At 37.4% G+C, this 18,544-nt stretch overlaps 1 protein-coding gene and 1 long non-coding RNA gene across 2 annotated transcripts in view; both read right to left on the bottom strand.

Annotated features, from left to right (window-relative positions):
* The window catches only part of LOC311078116 (uncharacterized protein), a 54,504-nt gene extending 35,960 nt beyond the window's left edge, over window positions 1-18,544 (bottom strand). Inside the window, exon 1 of the mRNA XM_084106802.1 lies at window positions 18,388-18,544. Coding sequence (XP_083962928.1) covers window positions 18,388-18,448 — 61 coding nt within the window. The 5' untranslated portion in view covers window positions 18,449-18,544. The remainder of the gene's footprint in view (window positions 1-18,387) is intronic.
* On the bottom strand, window positions 2,761-5,514 carry LOC311096898. Its single transcript, XR_014609159.1, has 3 exons — window positions 5,439-5,514; window positions 5,218-5,286; window positions 2,761-5,102 (listed from the first exon to the last, which is right to left on the bottom strand). It is a non-coding gene; the product is annotated as an uncharacterized lncRNA (long non-coding RNA).

Below are 18,544 nucleotides of genomic sequence, written 5' to 3'. Positions count from 1 at the left end.
TATATATATATATATATATATATATATATATATATATATATATATATATATATAAACATATATATATATATATATATATATGTATATGACCAGAGTCCAAAAGTATAGCCGGGAATTTGTCTTTTTAAAAGAGTGCCTGATCCTCACGGTTTTCCTCTGGGATTGGGTCAGGAATTGACTGAATAATCTCATCAACCCTCTGCTGGTAGATGCTGGAACAACACCATCATGGCAGTAACATCATTTATTCATCGACAGCAAATGTGATAAAGGCAATGCTTCATGTAAAATGTTAGTGTTTATGTGTGTTTAAAATCTGCAAAATAAAGAGAATTATATATATATAATCACATATGCAAAACCTCAGATGATCTCTTATAGATCATTTAAAGGGATAGTTCACTTTGAAATTAATTTTTGATATGTTTTAGCTTACCTCAAGGGCATCCAAGATGTAGGTGTCTTTGTTTCCGCAGTAGTTTCAATTTTGATATTTTTAGGTCAAACCGTTCTTGTCTGTCAGTCATATAATGCAGGTCGATGGTCACTGTCTCAAAACACAAGCACAGAGTCCAAATTAAAACAATTCCCCATCGTCCAAATGAAACAATTCCCCATCATAAGTACACATTGATGGCCTAAGACACGAAACGAGCGGTTTGTGTGAGAAAACGAACAGTATTTATATCGTTGTTATCTCTTGAAAACAGCACACGTCCAAATGATCTGACGGCGCGGGCGGGTATAGATATATACATAGATGTCGCCTTGGCTACTGCAGTTCATTGGAACGAAACCGTAGCCAAGCGACATCTAGTGTATATATCTATACCCGCCCGCGTTTCATTTGGACGATGGGGAATTGTTTTAATTTGGACTCTGTGCTTGTGTTTTGAGACAGTGACCATCGACCTGCATTATATGACTGACAGACAAGAACGGTTTGACCTAAAAATATCAAAATTGAAACTACTGCGGAAACAAAGACACCTACATCTTGGATGCCCTTGAGGTAAGCTAAAACATATCAAAAATTAATTTCAAAGTGAACTATCCCTTTAACTGAGAGAGTTACTCAGGAGAATAGAGAAAGCTCAGATATGCAAGACTCTGAAATGGACTTCAAGTGCAGCATTCAGTGTGATTTCCAGATGATGGTGATTTTGCGGGATGCATTTGAACACGTTCAGAGAATAGCTCTGTTCTCAGAACAGGTTAAAGCGCTGATAAAGCTGTGAAGCAGATTTGAGGAAGTGAAACATGGTGTCCAAATGTTCAGCATTTCCTTGTAGCTCAGAGTGTGGTAATGGACTCTCTTGTCTAGTGTTTGCTTATCATCCTAGGTTTTTCTTTTTCTTTCTTTTTTTAAAAATTTAAAATCAATAATATATATTTTTTCTTTTCTTAAAATAGCAGTTACTGCCAAACATACTCCTGTTTTCTGTAATATTGACCAAGACATAGTCCTGTTCTGAATCGTCTGTTTCCACATTGTCTGGTTCAGAGTCATCCTGATAGAAATCACTCTCCGATAAAAAGATATGTACCTTTAAGGCGGCAACCTTCCGGTCTCTCTTGTGAAGCCGATACAGAAGTAACTTAAACTGCAATTCATCGACTGGCCACTAGAGACAGGCTGCAAAAGAGAGTCAATTCCACATTGAGGAAGTGTCTAGAGACTGTGAAACATGGTGTCCAAATGTTCAGCGTTTCCTTGTAGCTCAGAGTGTGATAATGGACTCTCTTGTCTAGTGTTTAGTGCTGTTATCATTCAGAACGTCCTTGGTCAGTCCTTTTTTGTCTTTATTTTTTTAAAATTGAAAATAAGTAATATTTTTTTCCTCAAATAGCTTTGTAGTTACTGCTAAACGTACTTCTGTTTTCCAGTGACGGCTGGTGGGTTTTTAAAATAGAGGAGGCAAACACAATTTTACCATTCGGATGTTTTAACTACTTTAAAATGGCTTTTTTGGTCACTTATATCTGAATATTTATAGAAAACGACACAGACACTCAGCTAGTCCTAAAACTTGAAGCAGAAAATCCATCCTTCTGTCCTTTTAAATGTCCGTGTTAAAAGAGCACTTTCTGTCATTTAGTGAAGCTGATTGCTGTAGCTTATATCCGATGAGGATGAGGAACGATCCCACGGTACACTGTTTCAGGGTAAAAAGCCTTCTCTTCAGAATACTATCTCAACAGCCGTTTATGAGCACTAATTATTCATATTACACATTTAATTTTGTAGAAACAAAAAAAAAAATATGACTTTAATAATGGTGAGGCTGAAATGGAGAAACAACCAGTGTCTTTATACGTTTTTGTTCTTGCAAGAATGTCGTTCTGACACACAGAGTGTTTTGCAGTCAGAGAAGGAAGTCACACTCAGACAGTTAACGGTCACACATCTCCTTCAGTGGATGTGTGAGGAGGACTTACTGGTGATCAGATAAAACTACTCCTTACATGCACTCAGATATCTGCAGCTGTCTGAACTTACACACAAAGAAAAGCTGCAGATAGATTGTTCAAGCTGAGCCCCAAATATGTTCCACAACCAAAACCAGACAACTAGTTTAATTTCCTTTATGTTAGACAAAAAAACGGCTAACACAACTTAGGCATTTAAAAGCTCTATTGAGAAATGAACAACATGGAAAGCTCAAAAAGCAAACATAATGCTTCATGGCTTTCAGAACTAAAATTATTCCTGATTCAAGCAGAATCAGCAGAAAATAAAAATGGGCAAAAACAATGAGATCGATAAAATGAGAAATGAGTTTAATCAATCATTACATGAAGCAAATGGCCTACAAACATTAAGTAAAAGTGAATGAGACAGAACTCTCTCTTTACTGACTTTAATTAACACTGAAATATTTTAATCAATTAAAGACAATCCAAGCCAGCAGAAAATAAAAATGAACAATATTAATAAGCTGTTGATAAAATGTGTAATGAGATCAAAATCATGTCCTGTGAGATGTGAGAGGCTTTCAGTCTACCTGTGGTTGTACAGTGAAACTGAAGTGCAAATGTAGCCCTCAGTAGCTATGTTTCCATCCACACGTTTTTATCCGAATTAAGTGATATCGAATGAAAAATGCCTTATGGAAACAGTAAAATTCGATTGAATTTCATGAATATCGACTCAAATGAAATGCGTTCGGTCTCATCGGATTTTATCTTGATCGATATACGGCTTATGCGATAAACGCTGATGGAAACGTTATTTGCCGAATAAATAATGAATTGCGATTAAGTTTTAGGTCATTTTATGGTTGCAACCCGCCACAAAACATAGAAGAAGAAGTTTTAGTTAATTTTCGCCCAGGCCATCCTTAAAAATATTCTTGTTTGGCGTAACCCGACCGACCCTGTCAATTTAGGACCGATTTAGGACTTTTTTTTTTTTTTCCTTTTAGTCCTACCGACCGATTTTATATTTTATTTTTACTCTTAAAACAACTAATACAAATGCAATAAAATGATATTAATTATCTTCGACATAAAATTTATCTGTAGGCTACTGTAGGCTAATAGGCCTATGTGTTGTGGCCCAGTCATTAAAAAACGATTTAGTTTCATATTCATGTGTAAATAAATTAATATATATTTTTTAAATTTCATGTTGATTATATGAAAAGTGAAAAGCATGAATAAGATAAGATGATCCCGAAAATATCGGGAGACAAATGGAGTGGGCAGACATGATTTTGACCACTTCATTAAGTTTGTTTTTGTAGAAAGCCTACGGCTTCAGGACACGGAGTCGCCGGCGCGTGAACTGGAGCTGGCCTCTTAAATGAACCGAAACTCAGCGTATAAGCTACTTGTCTCACAGACCTGAGACATATAGCCTATATATACTGTATATAGAAAGCATGAAATGTAAACTTTTAAACAAAACCATTCAAAACGAAAGAAAACAGACTGCTCTCTGCTTATGTAATGAAATGTGCATTTCTCTTTGGCGCGTTCACTACTGCGAAGATAGCGAGTCAGCATCGTCAACCTCATCTTTGACACAGAAAACACTTGTTTATTAATAAACAATTGAAATGTGTCCTTGATATATTCGACATACTAATAATCATTACTTTTCCCAGTTCTGACAGCTTTTAGGTGCGTTATTGGCAGCGCACTCTTACATGTTAGGCTACATGAACATGTCACCACCTCTTAAATATTATTCTTATATAGCCTACTGTCTATAGTTTGCACACATGACGGACCCGTGTCAACAAAGACGTAAGTGGACAAACGAGGAGACGAGATACTTTCTGAATTTAATTTACCAGAAAAATATAACGGCTATTTTTAGATAGCAAAAAAATAAGAAATGCCATAATTTATCAGGAACTCGCGAAGGAAATGGCCAACAAAGGTTACGACAAGCCGTGGGACGTCCTCCGGAGTAAATGGAAGGCGCTCAAACAGCGATACATAGCTTGATATGTCGCTATCAGCTGGCACATAAGCACTATTACAACTTGTGCAACAGGACTATGGATCATTTGTTGGTAGATGGTGCGATCCATTTTGTCTAGCAAAACTTTGTTCGCAAATGTTTGCTTGAATGTTGTGCGATTCAGTGCAAAAAATGAATGGAAACACCTAAAATGTCTCAAATCAATTCAATATACCAATTTGTTCGCAAAACAGCATGTGACGTCATTACGCACAGGTTTTTATTCGCTTTAAAGCCGTTGGATGGAAACACACTTTCACCAGCTTTATTCACACAAGTTTTTAAACTGAACTTCAGATAATTCGATTGACAAGTGGATGGAAACTTAGCTAGTGTTAATCGACAGTTTAATACAGATAAATATTGTATTTTTTAAATATTCACAATAAATCTCATTCATATTCACAGGACATTCAACAAATATCTGCTCGTTCACACACAAATATATAATTCCTCCAAACCCCAGAGAGATGAAATCTTCCCGTCTGCTCCTGATATGATGAGCTCATGATCTGTATCATTAATGTTTATGTGTGAAGGTCTTGTTCTTGTTCACAGAGGCGTAAAGTTCATCCTTCGGTTGATCTTCTCTTCCTCTGACGGCAGCATAAGTCACTGTATCATCATGATCCTGAAAGAACAGATTCTGTCCATCAATGTTTGAACCCCAGCGATTATTATTATTATTATTAGAGCATGAGCTTCATTTATCTGAGAGTCAAACTCATGTGCTGGTATCTACTCACATTGAGTGATTTTACTGGCTTTGTATTGGAAGAAGTGACCTCAGAATAAGTCACATCATCTGTCTGCTCCTAAACATCAATGCAAACGTGCAGAGAGTCAAGTTTAACACACAGAACAGACATATCTCTCACTATAATATGTAGAATAACACAAAAGCTTTTAATAAGTCACATTATTGAACAGACAGTGAACGTAATGTTTGGTGATTTAGTGGACTCACATTGGCTCTTGCAGCGGGAGGAATGGACATGTTGATCGTCTCATACGTCCCTTTATGATCATTCTCATCTTTGACCTTCAGAACAAACAGTTAAACTGCATGAATGACACTTTATTGAGCTTTAAAGACAGTAATCAAATCTAAATCACTGCATTACTGAACTCACCGCAGAGTCGCCAGTCCCTCTTTTATTATCTGAAAACAAGTGCATTATCAATTTTTTATGGGTTTTTATGATAAAACACACATGAAAAAAACAATGTTAAGCATTAAGACTTTTCAACAATCAGGTTTTGTTGAAGCATTAAAATGAATAATAAAAATGATTGTTGACTTGATAACTCTGTGATATTGACATTACAGGATTTCTCAGCAGGAATAAACTTCTGTTTGAGAATTTAATATAATTCACATGTTTCTATGATACTTACAGTCTGAACATGATGTGTTTGTTTGCTCATCTGAACTGTTTTTAATTGTTGTAAAGGAGTAAATCTGAAAACTCACCAGCTCTTTTTCTGCAGATCAGCCAGAGAAGAGCAAGAAGGAGAACAGCGACTGCAGCGACAGAAATCACTATGACTGAAGAAGAGATCGAGCACAGAGTCAGAGACGGACAGGGCAGATTGGGGACAATTATAGACAAAGACAAAAGCCATCGGCACCAAATGAGACTTCAAACGATTCTGATCTTCCTCTGACTTTTGATTAATGCCCTGTGATTTATTTTAGGGGTCGACCGATTATCGGCGCCGATATTAAGCATTTTTATTGTTATCGGTATCGGCCATTTTCAAAACCGATTTGCCGATAAAACAATTTTATTTTGAAATGCTCGATCTGGCACTGATCCAGCCACCTCAGTCAGAGCGCACCGCTCTGTGGCCTTGACTAATCCCCGCCCATCGACCATCTGATTTGTTGGGAGTCACGAGTCCGGCCAATCAATACGGCTGACGCGGGTGGAAAATGTTCCGCTCTCACACGGAAAGCACTTGCTAACAGGAGCTGCTTCAGTGATCATCACACATCAGTTATCTCTCGAAGGTAAGAAAGCAGTAAACGTTCCTGAAGTTGCATTAAATCACTACACTGAAGTTGCAAAACACCTAAATATAATCGATTTATGATGACAAGCCCCGTTCACAGTTAATATACTGTGAATTCCTGGTCAATGTCCGTCATTGCAGTGATATGCTTTAAAGTTGCATTATGCAGCTTTGCCGATTTCTTCGCTGTTTTCTCGCTTTTTGCTCGCGGGTTTCTCTATAGAGCTCCCCCTACAGCTTCGGAATAGATATTTGACAACACTGTCGTCAAAACTCTTTGGCTCGTCCCATCTTCTCCCGCTGGTCATGTGCATTTGTTTTCAAAGAACCCGGCAAACGCACGGAGCCATGTCCACTGAGGTATGTATAATACACAGAAGGCTAGCATATAAATGTTTAGATAGTATATGTGTGCAGTGCCGTAAAGCAGTTTGTTACATAGCGAGACCTGATATCACACGATACTTCCTGATGCTGCGTTGCATCCAAAGTTGCAAGGGTGGTTTTTCGTCTCACAGGCGCTCGAGGGGTGCGAGAAGACCACCATTCAACCCGAAAACAGTCATATAACCATTCCAATGACTCCGAAGCTGTTCGGTTAAGATAAAAAAGTGACTTAGTTCACCTTTAACGGAGCTTCACATCAGTGCTAGTGAAACTAAAACCTACTTCTCTCACCATTCGGCCAACTTAACGTTATATTGTGAATAGATTATCAACACGAATGAATTCACTCACGTCTGCTGCGGTTTTTGTGTTGTTCACATAGCTTCACTGAACAGCGTCCGTTCCGTTTTCCGTCATACAGATTCAGAATTACCATTATGCAATTTTGAAGAGCTGAAAGGGCATCAAGCTCTGACAACCTGACACGACGCAAGCTCCCTATTCCTGATTTAGTTATCTCCGACTCCGCGCTCTCTCATTTGACGAATAACGTTAGTTGTCAATCATCTCACATTGCACGTTTCTGGATGACGCTGTCCTGTATACTTCCTAGTTTGTATCGCGGTGATAAACAGTCAAATAAACATTTCACACATCAAAAAAATAAAAAAATAAACACACTATTACAATATGGTTTATGTGTGATTTTAATGCAATTCTGTGTATACTCGTATGAATAATGTTCACATTATGCATGCAAAAGCAGGTGTAGCGATTAGCTGCAAATAAAATGCTAAATATAACATACATACACATATACATACATATATATATACATATATATACACATACATACGTACATATATGTATATGTGTGTGTGTGTGTATGTATAAATGTGTGTGTGCTTTTTTAGTTAATCCATTGATGTGCATTAGACTATTAAAGGGAGACTTCACCCATTTGCATTAAGCTTTGTATTGTTAGAAACCCAGTCATATATTATAATAAAGGTGGATTTTTCATTCATTTTTCCCTGAGATGGGAGAAATAAGGATTTAAGTGTTTTACTTCCTGCTTATTATGACGTAAAAATCATCATTTTGCGTCATAATAAGCAGGAAGTCACATTTCATTGAAAAGTGTAGAGACTACAATAGCTCCTCATTATTCCAGGGGGCGGGACCCGCTCACGCTACAGACCTATTACAGATCAGTGGGTGGGACTTCACTTTCTGAAACTGAAAGCAATATCCTCCATCTTGTGTGAAGCTAAGCTAACAGGCGCTGTGGAGACAGATATAAAGTTATGACAATAGCGGAGGAGAGTGCTCAATATGATATAGAAGAAGAGGATTTCGGAAGTCTGATGCTTGAATCAGGTGTTTGTGGCTACCTTTACAAGCCGCATTATAGCGAAGAGCAGCCGAGGCAGAAGACCTGCCGCGGACGAGGAGCCCGGACTGGCTCGAGTTAGGGCAGACTGGTGGCGCCGGTGATCTCACTATGCAACTACGAACCGCTACGAACACAGAGATAGAGTCCGTCTGCGGCAAAGAATTTCAACGATGACAATTTCTCCTGGACGAAATCTCTGAATCAGACGAGGACACGGACATTTGTGTTGTGAACCATCCTAGTTTCGCACCGCATCTGACTGAACATCCCGGTAACGTTACCATGCAATAATTCACCACTTCGAAAGAAATACAAATGAGGAGTAATTCACTAATGAGTTCGCCAACTAACTAACGTTAGACATTGTGTGTGAAATGAATTTCAAGCTCCGGTGGTAGCTAGGCTTATGGACGGATGAGTGATTCATATGCTGTTCTGGATTAGTGGGAGTGGCTTGCGGAGCTGTGCAATGTGGTGCATTGTGGGAGTTGTTGTCTTTCATACAAATGCGTCCTGAAGTTACTTTCTTTCTTTCCTCGGTCAAGAAGGCACCAAATTCAAAATTTATTTTACATTTCGACTACATATATGACCCACTTTCAATAAAGATCAATGTTCCCATGGGTGAAATGCTCCTTTAATTGAATAGTCACCTCTATTATTTGGATGTTCCCAGCACTTTTTATGTTTTTGTTATTATTAATATTAATGTAGTTATTATGAACAGTTCTCAGAATTAAAGATATGTTAAAATAATTTAAAGAGAGTCTTTGTCAGAGGCAAACTTTTTATTCTTAATTTTGACATTAATTTTCATTTTTACACTAGACATATCGGTTCAAAATATCGGTTATCGGTCTACTTGATCTGTAATAATCGGTATCGGCATCGGCCCTGAAAAATGCATATCGGTCGATCCCTAATTTATTTATTGTTCTTCTTTCAAGAAACAAAAGGAAAAAGTCAACTCAGCTCTAACATACTGATTATTTATAGAAGTGGTAGAGTGTCTATATGGTAATTCATTCATATTTTCTATATAATTATGTTAGACAAAGCTGTTCTTTGAATAACATCATCAATGGCGTAAAAGCATCAGCATCATCATGTACCTTGTGTAGAAGGACTCACTGTTGTTGTTGAAACAGCTGGAGCTGTAATGGATTAATGTTTGTTCAGATTATTCATACTGTACAATATTACCATTATATTTTAACTAGAGATGGACAGAGCAGATTGGGGACAATTGTAGACAAAGACAAAACACTGTGATTATGTACCTTGTGTGTGTGTAATTGAATGATCCTGAGAGTCTGTGCCTGGTGTTGTCGTATCAGCTTGAGCTGAAAAGGATGAATGTTAGTTGAGATGCATCATAATAATATCCAGAATGAGGAGAAGAAGAGGTGAGGCATAGCAAACCTAGCAGCTTAAACTTTATTTTACCAAATTAAAGAGAGCAATCCAACATGAGAACACACACAGCAAAATCCCCAGATTTAATTTAACTCTGCTCAGAGTACATATGGTCCCACTTTTTTAAAGAGTGTTAAAGTAACTCTGGATCAGTGTTAAAGTTAATGAGATGATAAAGTGATTAATTAAGTGATGATTGAGCATTAGTGATGAACACCTGCTGTTAACAAGCAGAATGACTGAAGAAAAGAGTAACACAAGAACTTATGCCGAGTTCACACTGAACGATTTTAGCCCCGATTTTCGCTCGCCGACAAATGCCTGGAATCATAGGAAAACGTGAGTGACAATCACGCAGTGTAAATTATCAAAGACGCGATCTGAGAGAATCATTGAGATGGTAAATATGCTAAATATCTGAACCTGTCGGCGATTCACAATCCTGCTGTGTGAATGTGTTCTGATTGAAAACTACATCGGCGATGACCGACAGCCAATGAGAGAGCAAGATACAGGACAGCGGGATGTTCGGGGAGGAGTTATAGACCAGAATATCAGCATTTTAAGAGACATATTTACAATCATATCAAACAGAAATAAAGCACAAACATTTGCTTGAGCAGCAGCAACAGCAGCACATTGCAGAATTATTTATTTACCCCCAACACTCTTTGCAGAAACACAATCCTTGCTCTCCTCGTCTCCCCGAACATTTCCTCCTGCATAATCTGTTTTCCTTTTTCTCCTTTTCGCTGCAAATCAGCGCACAGACAATTTGGATCGCAATCTTCTTGCAGGCTTAAATTTTTAATAACAATTTCAGTCTCACGCACGCGTGATCTTGCGTTATTTCCTCATTACTTCTCGCGTGTGTTTGGTTGTGAAATGTAGTTTGGGGACCAGACAGAAGTTGTCGGCGATTCTTTGTTCTGTAAAGTCATGCAGTGTGAACACACCAGCAACTGATGTTTACCCCGGATAGTCGTGCAGTGTGAAGAGTGACCCGACTACTGTGTGAACTCTGCATAATGCCAACATCTATGGTTTAGATGTTGATGTTTTATTGAAAATGTTTGGCCACCATTATGGTGACGGTAAAACGGGATGTTTGTTATTAATAACTGGTGGTGGTTGAGGAGATTCCCCCTTCTATGTAAAGCGCTTTGAGTGCTGAGAAAAGCGCTATATACTGTAAATGTAATGAATTATTATTATTATTATATTAATAGACTATATTCACCAACAACACTTTCTTGCAACAGATCAGACATTCTGAATTTAGGTTTTTAAATACATTATGGGATTTTTAGACACACACACAGACATCAAGAATCAACATATGAATCCCAACAATGGTGACAACAATGCTCCAACAGCCCAAGCATACATACAGACCTGCATATGCTAAACTTGTTGCTGAGCATTACAAATGTACGGCTACATGTATGTGTTTTGATAATTTTGTGAGTGGATCCCATATGGAAAAGGTTTGCTAAAAACATCTGTGATTCTTATATGTTCCAACAGAATATTGTAAGGGACATATATGCTGCAAAAACCACATATATAAATTGCATAATATTAATGTATTTTTAATCATATATGTCCTACATACAACTAAAGCCATATAGATTTTCATGATGTAAAAACATAGGAAAATAATGCTAATTTAATATGAATGTCCAGCATGGATGTGTATAAAACACAGTGCACTTTACCAATCAGTATAAGGCTGTACTTCACTCATGCTTGCTCTTATCTTGTCCTAAGTCGAGCCCTATGCCTGTAGTCAATCATACTGTATAATCAGCCTTAGATGAAACGCATTTAAACTACACAAGCACACATTTTAATTACAAAATTATTTATTAGAGTATATTCTAAAAGATACATTTGCATATTTCACATATCAATAGTTTTCATTTTAAATCCTGCATCACCAGATTTCATTTTCATTTGTGACAATTTCTCTAAACTTTATCACAGAACAACTATGGTATACAACAGTTCTATTCTTAACCTACAAACACAAAACTTTCCTAAATGTCGAAGTGATTCTTATGCGTATCACTCTAAAAAATAATTCAGTGGCTTAGTAAATATCACAGTAATAATTAACTTTATTAACTTAATAAAATCTCAGAATATCATTTACTTGATAGTTTGAGTTGAACATACCGAAATAATTGACTAAAACTCCAACAATTAATTTTGTCTGAAATTTACAGTTTGAAGTTTTTCACTAAAATAATTTAGTATTTGACTAAGCAATTATTTATTTAAAATACGCTTAGAGCTAAGAAATTATGGAAATTTCACAAATATATTAGCTCTAATATATTTGTGAAATTTCCATCACATTATTTGCTAATGGATAATTAAACTGATCTGTTTCAAGAACCACAAATAGCCTATTACTTAAAATCAATATTATTAATTTTTAACACGCATAAAATTAAATCAATTAAAACAATGCACCCCTCCCCCACCCTCTGACGACACTCAGCGGTTGAGTGAGCGCGCGCTGTTTGAGCTCTCTCCACTCTTCAGAGAGTTCTCCTCTTCTCTTTGCAGCGTCGTTGAACTGGTGCATTTCCTCTGTGAAATTCAGGTGTGTGTATGTTTTTATTTATCTGTATAATCATTAATGTGCTTTAAATCATTTTATTTAATGCGAAATAACATACAGAGACGCAATGTTACTCACGAGTTAAACGAGTGTCGACTCGCGCATGCCTTTTCCCGTGATTGTAACGCCTTGCATAAAAAACACACGACTATATTCCTAAAGATAATGAATATAACTAATTTGGATGATAAAATGTCCTCAGAACTGTGCACTGTTTGTTTATTGGCAGGTTATGGTGTCAGTCGCGTCGCAGCGTATTTCGGCTGTGAGTGACGCAGGACGGCGGTGTAAAGTTAGAGGTTCCCCCGCAGAGGCGAGTCCGTCTCCGGCACGGCAACCAGCACTGATCCGGTGGATATTGGATAACAGACCGGTTGATTACACTTGAATTACTTGAATGTTTAGGCCTAAATGTTTAATTTTTACTTCGAAAATGTTTGTTACATGAGTTTAAATGTAGGCAATATTGTATACGTGTTAAAAAGATTATAAAATATGCTGTATTGCTGTAGGCTACGCATCGACAATAAAGGCCAATGTCATGTAGTTATACCGGTGGTTGTATGGAATATTTTTACAAAGGTTTAGAGGAAATAAAGTTAATATTACTGGCATATAAACACAGTTAATAGTACTCATAAATATTTGTTTCTAAATGATTATTTGTTAATGTACCAAATGCAGTTACTCTGATCTATTTAATTTGTTTTACTTATATTTACTCAGTTAATACAGTGTATGTAATTGATTTCACTGCTTAATCTAGGCTAATCAGTATTCTAAGTGTAAAAATGTTTCACCAAAAAAATTAGTAAATCATATTAAAAGTTTTTAGAGTGCATAACCACCAGAGTTCATGTCACATATACAAAAACATATTCCAGCCAATTTTCAACATTTTAATCACTGTTCTAGAAACATGTTTGACTCAACTTTGTTCATTTGCAGTAATATGTTATGATTTGTTTTGTTCACAAACAACAGGCCCAGACAGTTCACAATTAATGTAAATACACAGTGTTACAATGTCATTGCTTTTCAACTGCTCTTTCAAATCCTTTAGGAAAATTAACAGTCTTCCTAAAGGTCAGTGATACTCTGACAGTAATCCTCGAACCGGCTTCTGCACTGTACAATTTAAAATTTTTGCCAACTGCATATAAGTGAATCATCAAAAGATGTTGGTCATCAAAACATGAAATCTGTATGAAACACATAAACAAATGACACAAAATGTGTATAAATTTTATATGACTTTAATTTGACTAGCATATGATTCAATATAAGAACTTTAAATGATTTATATATGATTTTTATATGAGTTTTATATATTTCTACTAATACCATACACATTTGCATACTTTTGTCATGTAAAACTCATATAAGTCTTTTAACAGTAGTCATATATAACGCAAAAATCCCCTACAAGTTGTATGTGTGCTATTTAGTATGAAAGTGGCCATAATCGGTCTGATTTTGTATAAGACATGTATGGGCCTTACATGAAACACAGAAGGTAATTCTGGTCGATTTATGTAAGGAAGATATATGGTTGCTGTATATGAACCATGCAGGTTTTTTTCATATGGGATGAGCAGTATTTTATGTCTGTTTGGTGTTTTTCATGGATCTACAGTGAATGCGCTGCATGGATGAGCTCAACATATCGTCTTCATGTGACGCTTTCTGGGAGAATCGAGTGAGAGAACCGGAGTGTTATATGAACACACTACTCTCACTGTTTATACTAAACATGTCCTAGAATATGCATAAGTACACTAATTGGGACACAACATAAAAGTCCATGAAATGAAACTAAAACAGCAACTCAATGTGACAATCATACTGTAGAATATGACAGTCATATTTTGATGAGTTAACACTGAAGATAACTCTAGCATTATGCACTGGAAAGCACTGATGTGAGAAAGACAGTGATGATGTACCTTTAGAAACGTGTGTGTTATAAAATGGCGTGTAAAACTCATTTATAATTTATAATCAGTTCTATATCAGATTACATGTGATCAAGATCTTAGAGCATTTCATTCAAACACATTTCAAGAGTTCACCAGTAGTGGGTACTTATGCAACATAAGCGAGTTATTTATTTTATTGATTATCATCAATAAAAAAAGTGGATGTAAACACAGCCTTAGAGTAAAAAATAAGTGAAGTCGGCCATTTTCTCTTCAGTTTCATCTGAGCTGTTGAGGTGAATGGCAGGACAAACTTTCTCTGGTCAGACAGAAACAAAATGTAGGCAGAGATAACTATTTTTCTTTAAGGTCAAAAATATTCTTTTTAAAAAGATATTTAAATCAGTTTATTTCATATTGGGGTCATAAGACACCCAGACTTGATGAATAACTGAAGTTTAAACTTGTTGCCGAGCATTACGAGTGTACGGCTTATTTTGTGTTTCTCTCTTTCTTTGTATATTTGATTTGTTCACTTTTACATGTATGTTTTTTGATAATTTTGTGAGTGGATGAGCAGTATTTTATGTCTGTTTGGTGGGACATGTTGGTGACGGAAACTAATCGGTACGCCGAACAGACGTGCGGTCAGACCCCCACCAACTCGAAGTGGAACCCTGTCTCCAAAACGGAGATGAAGACATTTGTCGGGCTGTGTCTCGCCTTCGGTATTTTGAAGCAGGGATTTCTGGAGGCAGACAAAATGGTTGTACCAGACCAACGTCCCCAAGGCCATGGCAAGGGACCGCTTCGACATGATCTGGAGGTAATGATTTGTGTTTTTTTTTTTTTTTTTTATAATGAATAAATAGCATAACTAGTTATACAATAATGGCATAATTAATAAATAGCATAATAACTAGTAATATAATAATGGGATAATTAATAAATTGCATAATAAATTATATAATTATGGTGATGATGGTTGATAATGATAATAATAAATACAATAATGTTAATATACTCCGCTCTCTACGCAATAATTGGTATTTATAAAAAACAAACTTGACGGGAAAATGTGCGGTCCTTCACGCAAACTCTGACCCAGGCGTACACACAAAAACGGGTGAAATGAGAAATGGCGACACCGTGGGCAGATGGAAGAAACACGTGAAAGTGTGTGAAACTGTAGACCGTTGTGTAAAAGAAATGGCAATACTGCCTCTCATAAATAACATGAAGACTTCACAAAGCAAGTCTTACAATTAACAGCCTACACGAACACCCGTTTGATCGATCTGCAGTGTAAAACAAACAAAAGCAAACGAAGATTACAACAGAAATGCAAATTAACACATATTTACAAAAAGAAAAGTGAAATATGTTCTGCAATAATATTGGCATGTTATGCAATTCATCCTCATAACACATCTGTAGCTTGTCAGATGCAATCAAATGGATGGTAATAAAATGCCATGATGCCGTCACAATGCGTAATGACGCATAATGGCTGATCTCGCGTTCTTGGTTTTCCTCTCTGTTGTTTGCCATGATTTCGCAATCGATGAATATTAACTTGTGGGCGTTTCACAGACTATTAATGGGCAACTATGGGCGTGACATGAAGCCGCAAAAGCTGCGCTACATTTAGAATTGATTGTGATTTATTAAGGGAAAACTGCGTAGGATGTGCATGCGCACGGTTTTATAAATCCGAATATTTTTGTGCGTACGCACGTCCTATGTTTCATCTGTACGCCACTTATGACGCAAATCCTACACAAAGTTTTATAAATGAGGCCCCTGGTGACCCCTTATTATGGGTCCAACCTGTCCGTATACATGGACAACTTTTACGCCAGTGTGAAGTTGATGGAGGACCTCAAGGTCAGGGGGTGCAAGCTTGTGGAACGGTGCGTGCCAAAAGGAAGGACCTCCCCAAGAATAAGCAGCTCACAAAGAAGGCTGAGATGAACAAGCATGAGTTCAATGTGGCACAGCGGGATGACTTGACCTTCTGTGTCTGGCAAGACACCAAGGCTGTGATGGTCCTCTCCAACTACCATGACCCGACAGCCCATGGGTTAGTGAGGAGGAAGGCCAGTGGTCAACGCCAGACGGAGGATCGGGTGCCAGCATGCCTTGCTGACTATTAGCAACATATGAAAGGAGTCGATCTTCTGGACCAGATGGTGGGCTACTACCAGATCCATCATCGGTCTACGAAGTGGTGGAGGAGGCTGTTCTTTTACTTTGTTACGGTGGCGTGCTGCAAGGCCTTTGTGGCTGCCAAGTCTGCGGGAGGAGCGGAGTGGAAGTACAGGAGGGGCGGCTACAAGGACTGGCTGGAGGATCTGACCCAGGAGCTGATCGTCCCCGTCACTGCGAGAAGTGCTCCTAATGTGCTCCCCACCAGTCCAACTGGAGCTTCTGCTGAGCATGACCTGGTCCAGATCAACAACAAGAGGAAGACCTGCAGGGAGTGTTCTCTGAAGCACTGCGGCGCCGACGTGTCCTGGGTCAACTCTGATGGGGTGCAGGCAGTGTAACCTTCCTCTGCACTGCGAGTGCTTCATGTGCCACGTCGTTCGCCACAAATGATTTGATCTGACTCTGTCTGTCTCTCTTTGTGTGTGTATGTGTGTGTGTGTGTCAGTCAGTGTGTCTGTCTGTCTGTCTGTGTGAGGATAATGCTGTTCAAAAGCCAAAGAGGAGAGATGTGAGCCATGGATCTCAGAGACTGAGACTGTTCCCAGTTCCACCTCAGGACTTTCCCCACCTCTCTCTCATAACAAGATGCCTTGTTCAGTGTGTTGGCATGTTTAAAATGTTATTTGTTATATTTTATATAATTAATTTATATATTTTTTTCTTCCCCATATGATTTTGAGAATTTTTAGAAAAATGTGTTATGTTAGTGCTAAGGGAGCATGTTTTAATAAAACCTGTGATTCTTACCTTTAAAATATATTTTATTTCATGTTTCTAAGTGCTACAGAGGCTTAGATATTAAGGTTTTGGTAGACGTTGACAATTCTTAGTATTTTTCCAGAAAACCCTCAGGAGATAAGGGTATTTATCCTAGAATAACAGGTTTTGATAGGCGTTTTTAGCAGGCGTTTTAGGAGTAAATGGGTTAGTTAACACTGAAGATAACTCTAGCATTATGCACTGAAAAGCACTGATGTGAGAAAGACAGTGATGATGTACCTTTAGAAACGTGTGTGTTTATAGTTGAGGGATCCTGAGAGTGTGTGATGTGGACTGGATTCACTGCTGTCGTTGAATCAGCTTGAGCTGTGAAGATGAATGTTAGTTCAGATCATTAATACTGTACAATATGACCATGATGATGATGATGGAAACTGAACACAAGACACAAATCACAGACTCTTCGATCATCATCTGAGTTTAAAGGGAGAATCTGCCCTTTTCAAACCACATAATCATAAACTTACCATGAAGAACATGCAGATGAACATAAGTATCATTTCCTTGTTTTTGGTCTGTTACATTCACTTTTATCCATTGTTGGCAGATGTATAATCCATAATCTTCTTCTGTGACGTTCTTGATGTTCAGAGAGCAGTCAGACTCCAGACTCAGTCTCTCATGTCTCTTTGTGTCGTTCTTCTTTATCCCTTTAGTAATCAGTTCAACTGCTGAATGTCTGTTAGAGTAGATCCATGTAGTTTTAGATTTGCAGTCAGAAAGAGTTTTATTACAGGGCAGACGCACATTTCCACCAGAACTGATGAACACATGATCATGATCCACTCCACTGATTCCTGAAACACAGTATATCTCAGAGATCATTATGATATATATTAATAAATGAAACATAAAACATACCAGCATAAAAAGTAGAAGTTTTAAATCATAGTCTTTATTCTGACTTAAAGCAAACAACACACTCTCCAGAATAAACTATTAGTCTTTATCAGAGAGCTGTTCAAATCACTGACACACTCTTAATATGAAGATAATTCTTCATCATCAGATGTTTGAGTGACACTATGTCCAGTATCAGGAATAATACAGTATGATCTGTGTGTATCAATACACAACTCTGAGATCACAACATGAATGTGTGCAAGAATAAACTGAGCATGTTCAAATGAAATGTCTTTAGAGAAAATACAGATTTCTTTACCTGTGAGAAGTGAAGAGAGAATGATCAGTCCCAGCAGACACAGATCACACTTATCAGCCATTTTGTGTTTCTGTCAGTCTTTCTCTTCATTATATATAGTTACAGCTCTTCCTTTAAACATCATCAGCTCCTCCTCTGGTTGTGTAATTTACTCTCA

The sequence above is a fragment of the Abramis brama genome (assembly GCF_963993115.1).
Source record: "Abramis brama genome assembly, chromosome: 1".
NCBI classification, from domain to species: Eukaryota; Metazoa; Chordata; class Actinopteri; order Cypriniformes; family Leuciscidae; genus Abramis; species Abramis brama.
This window is presented reverse-complemented; position numbering and strand designations above follow the sequence as displayed.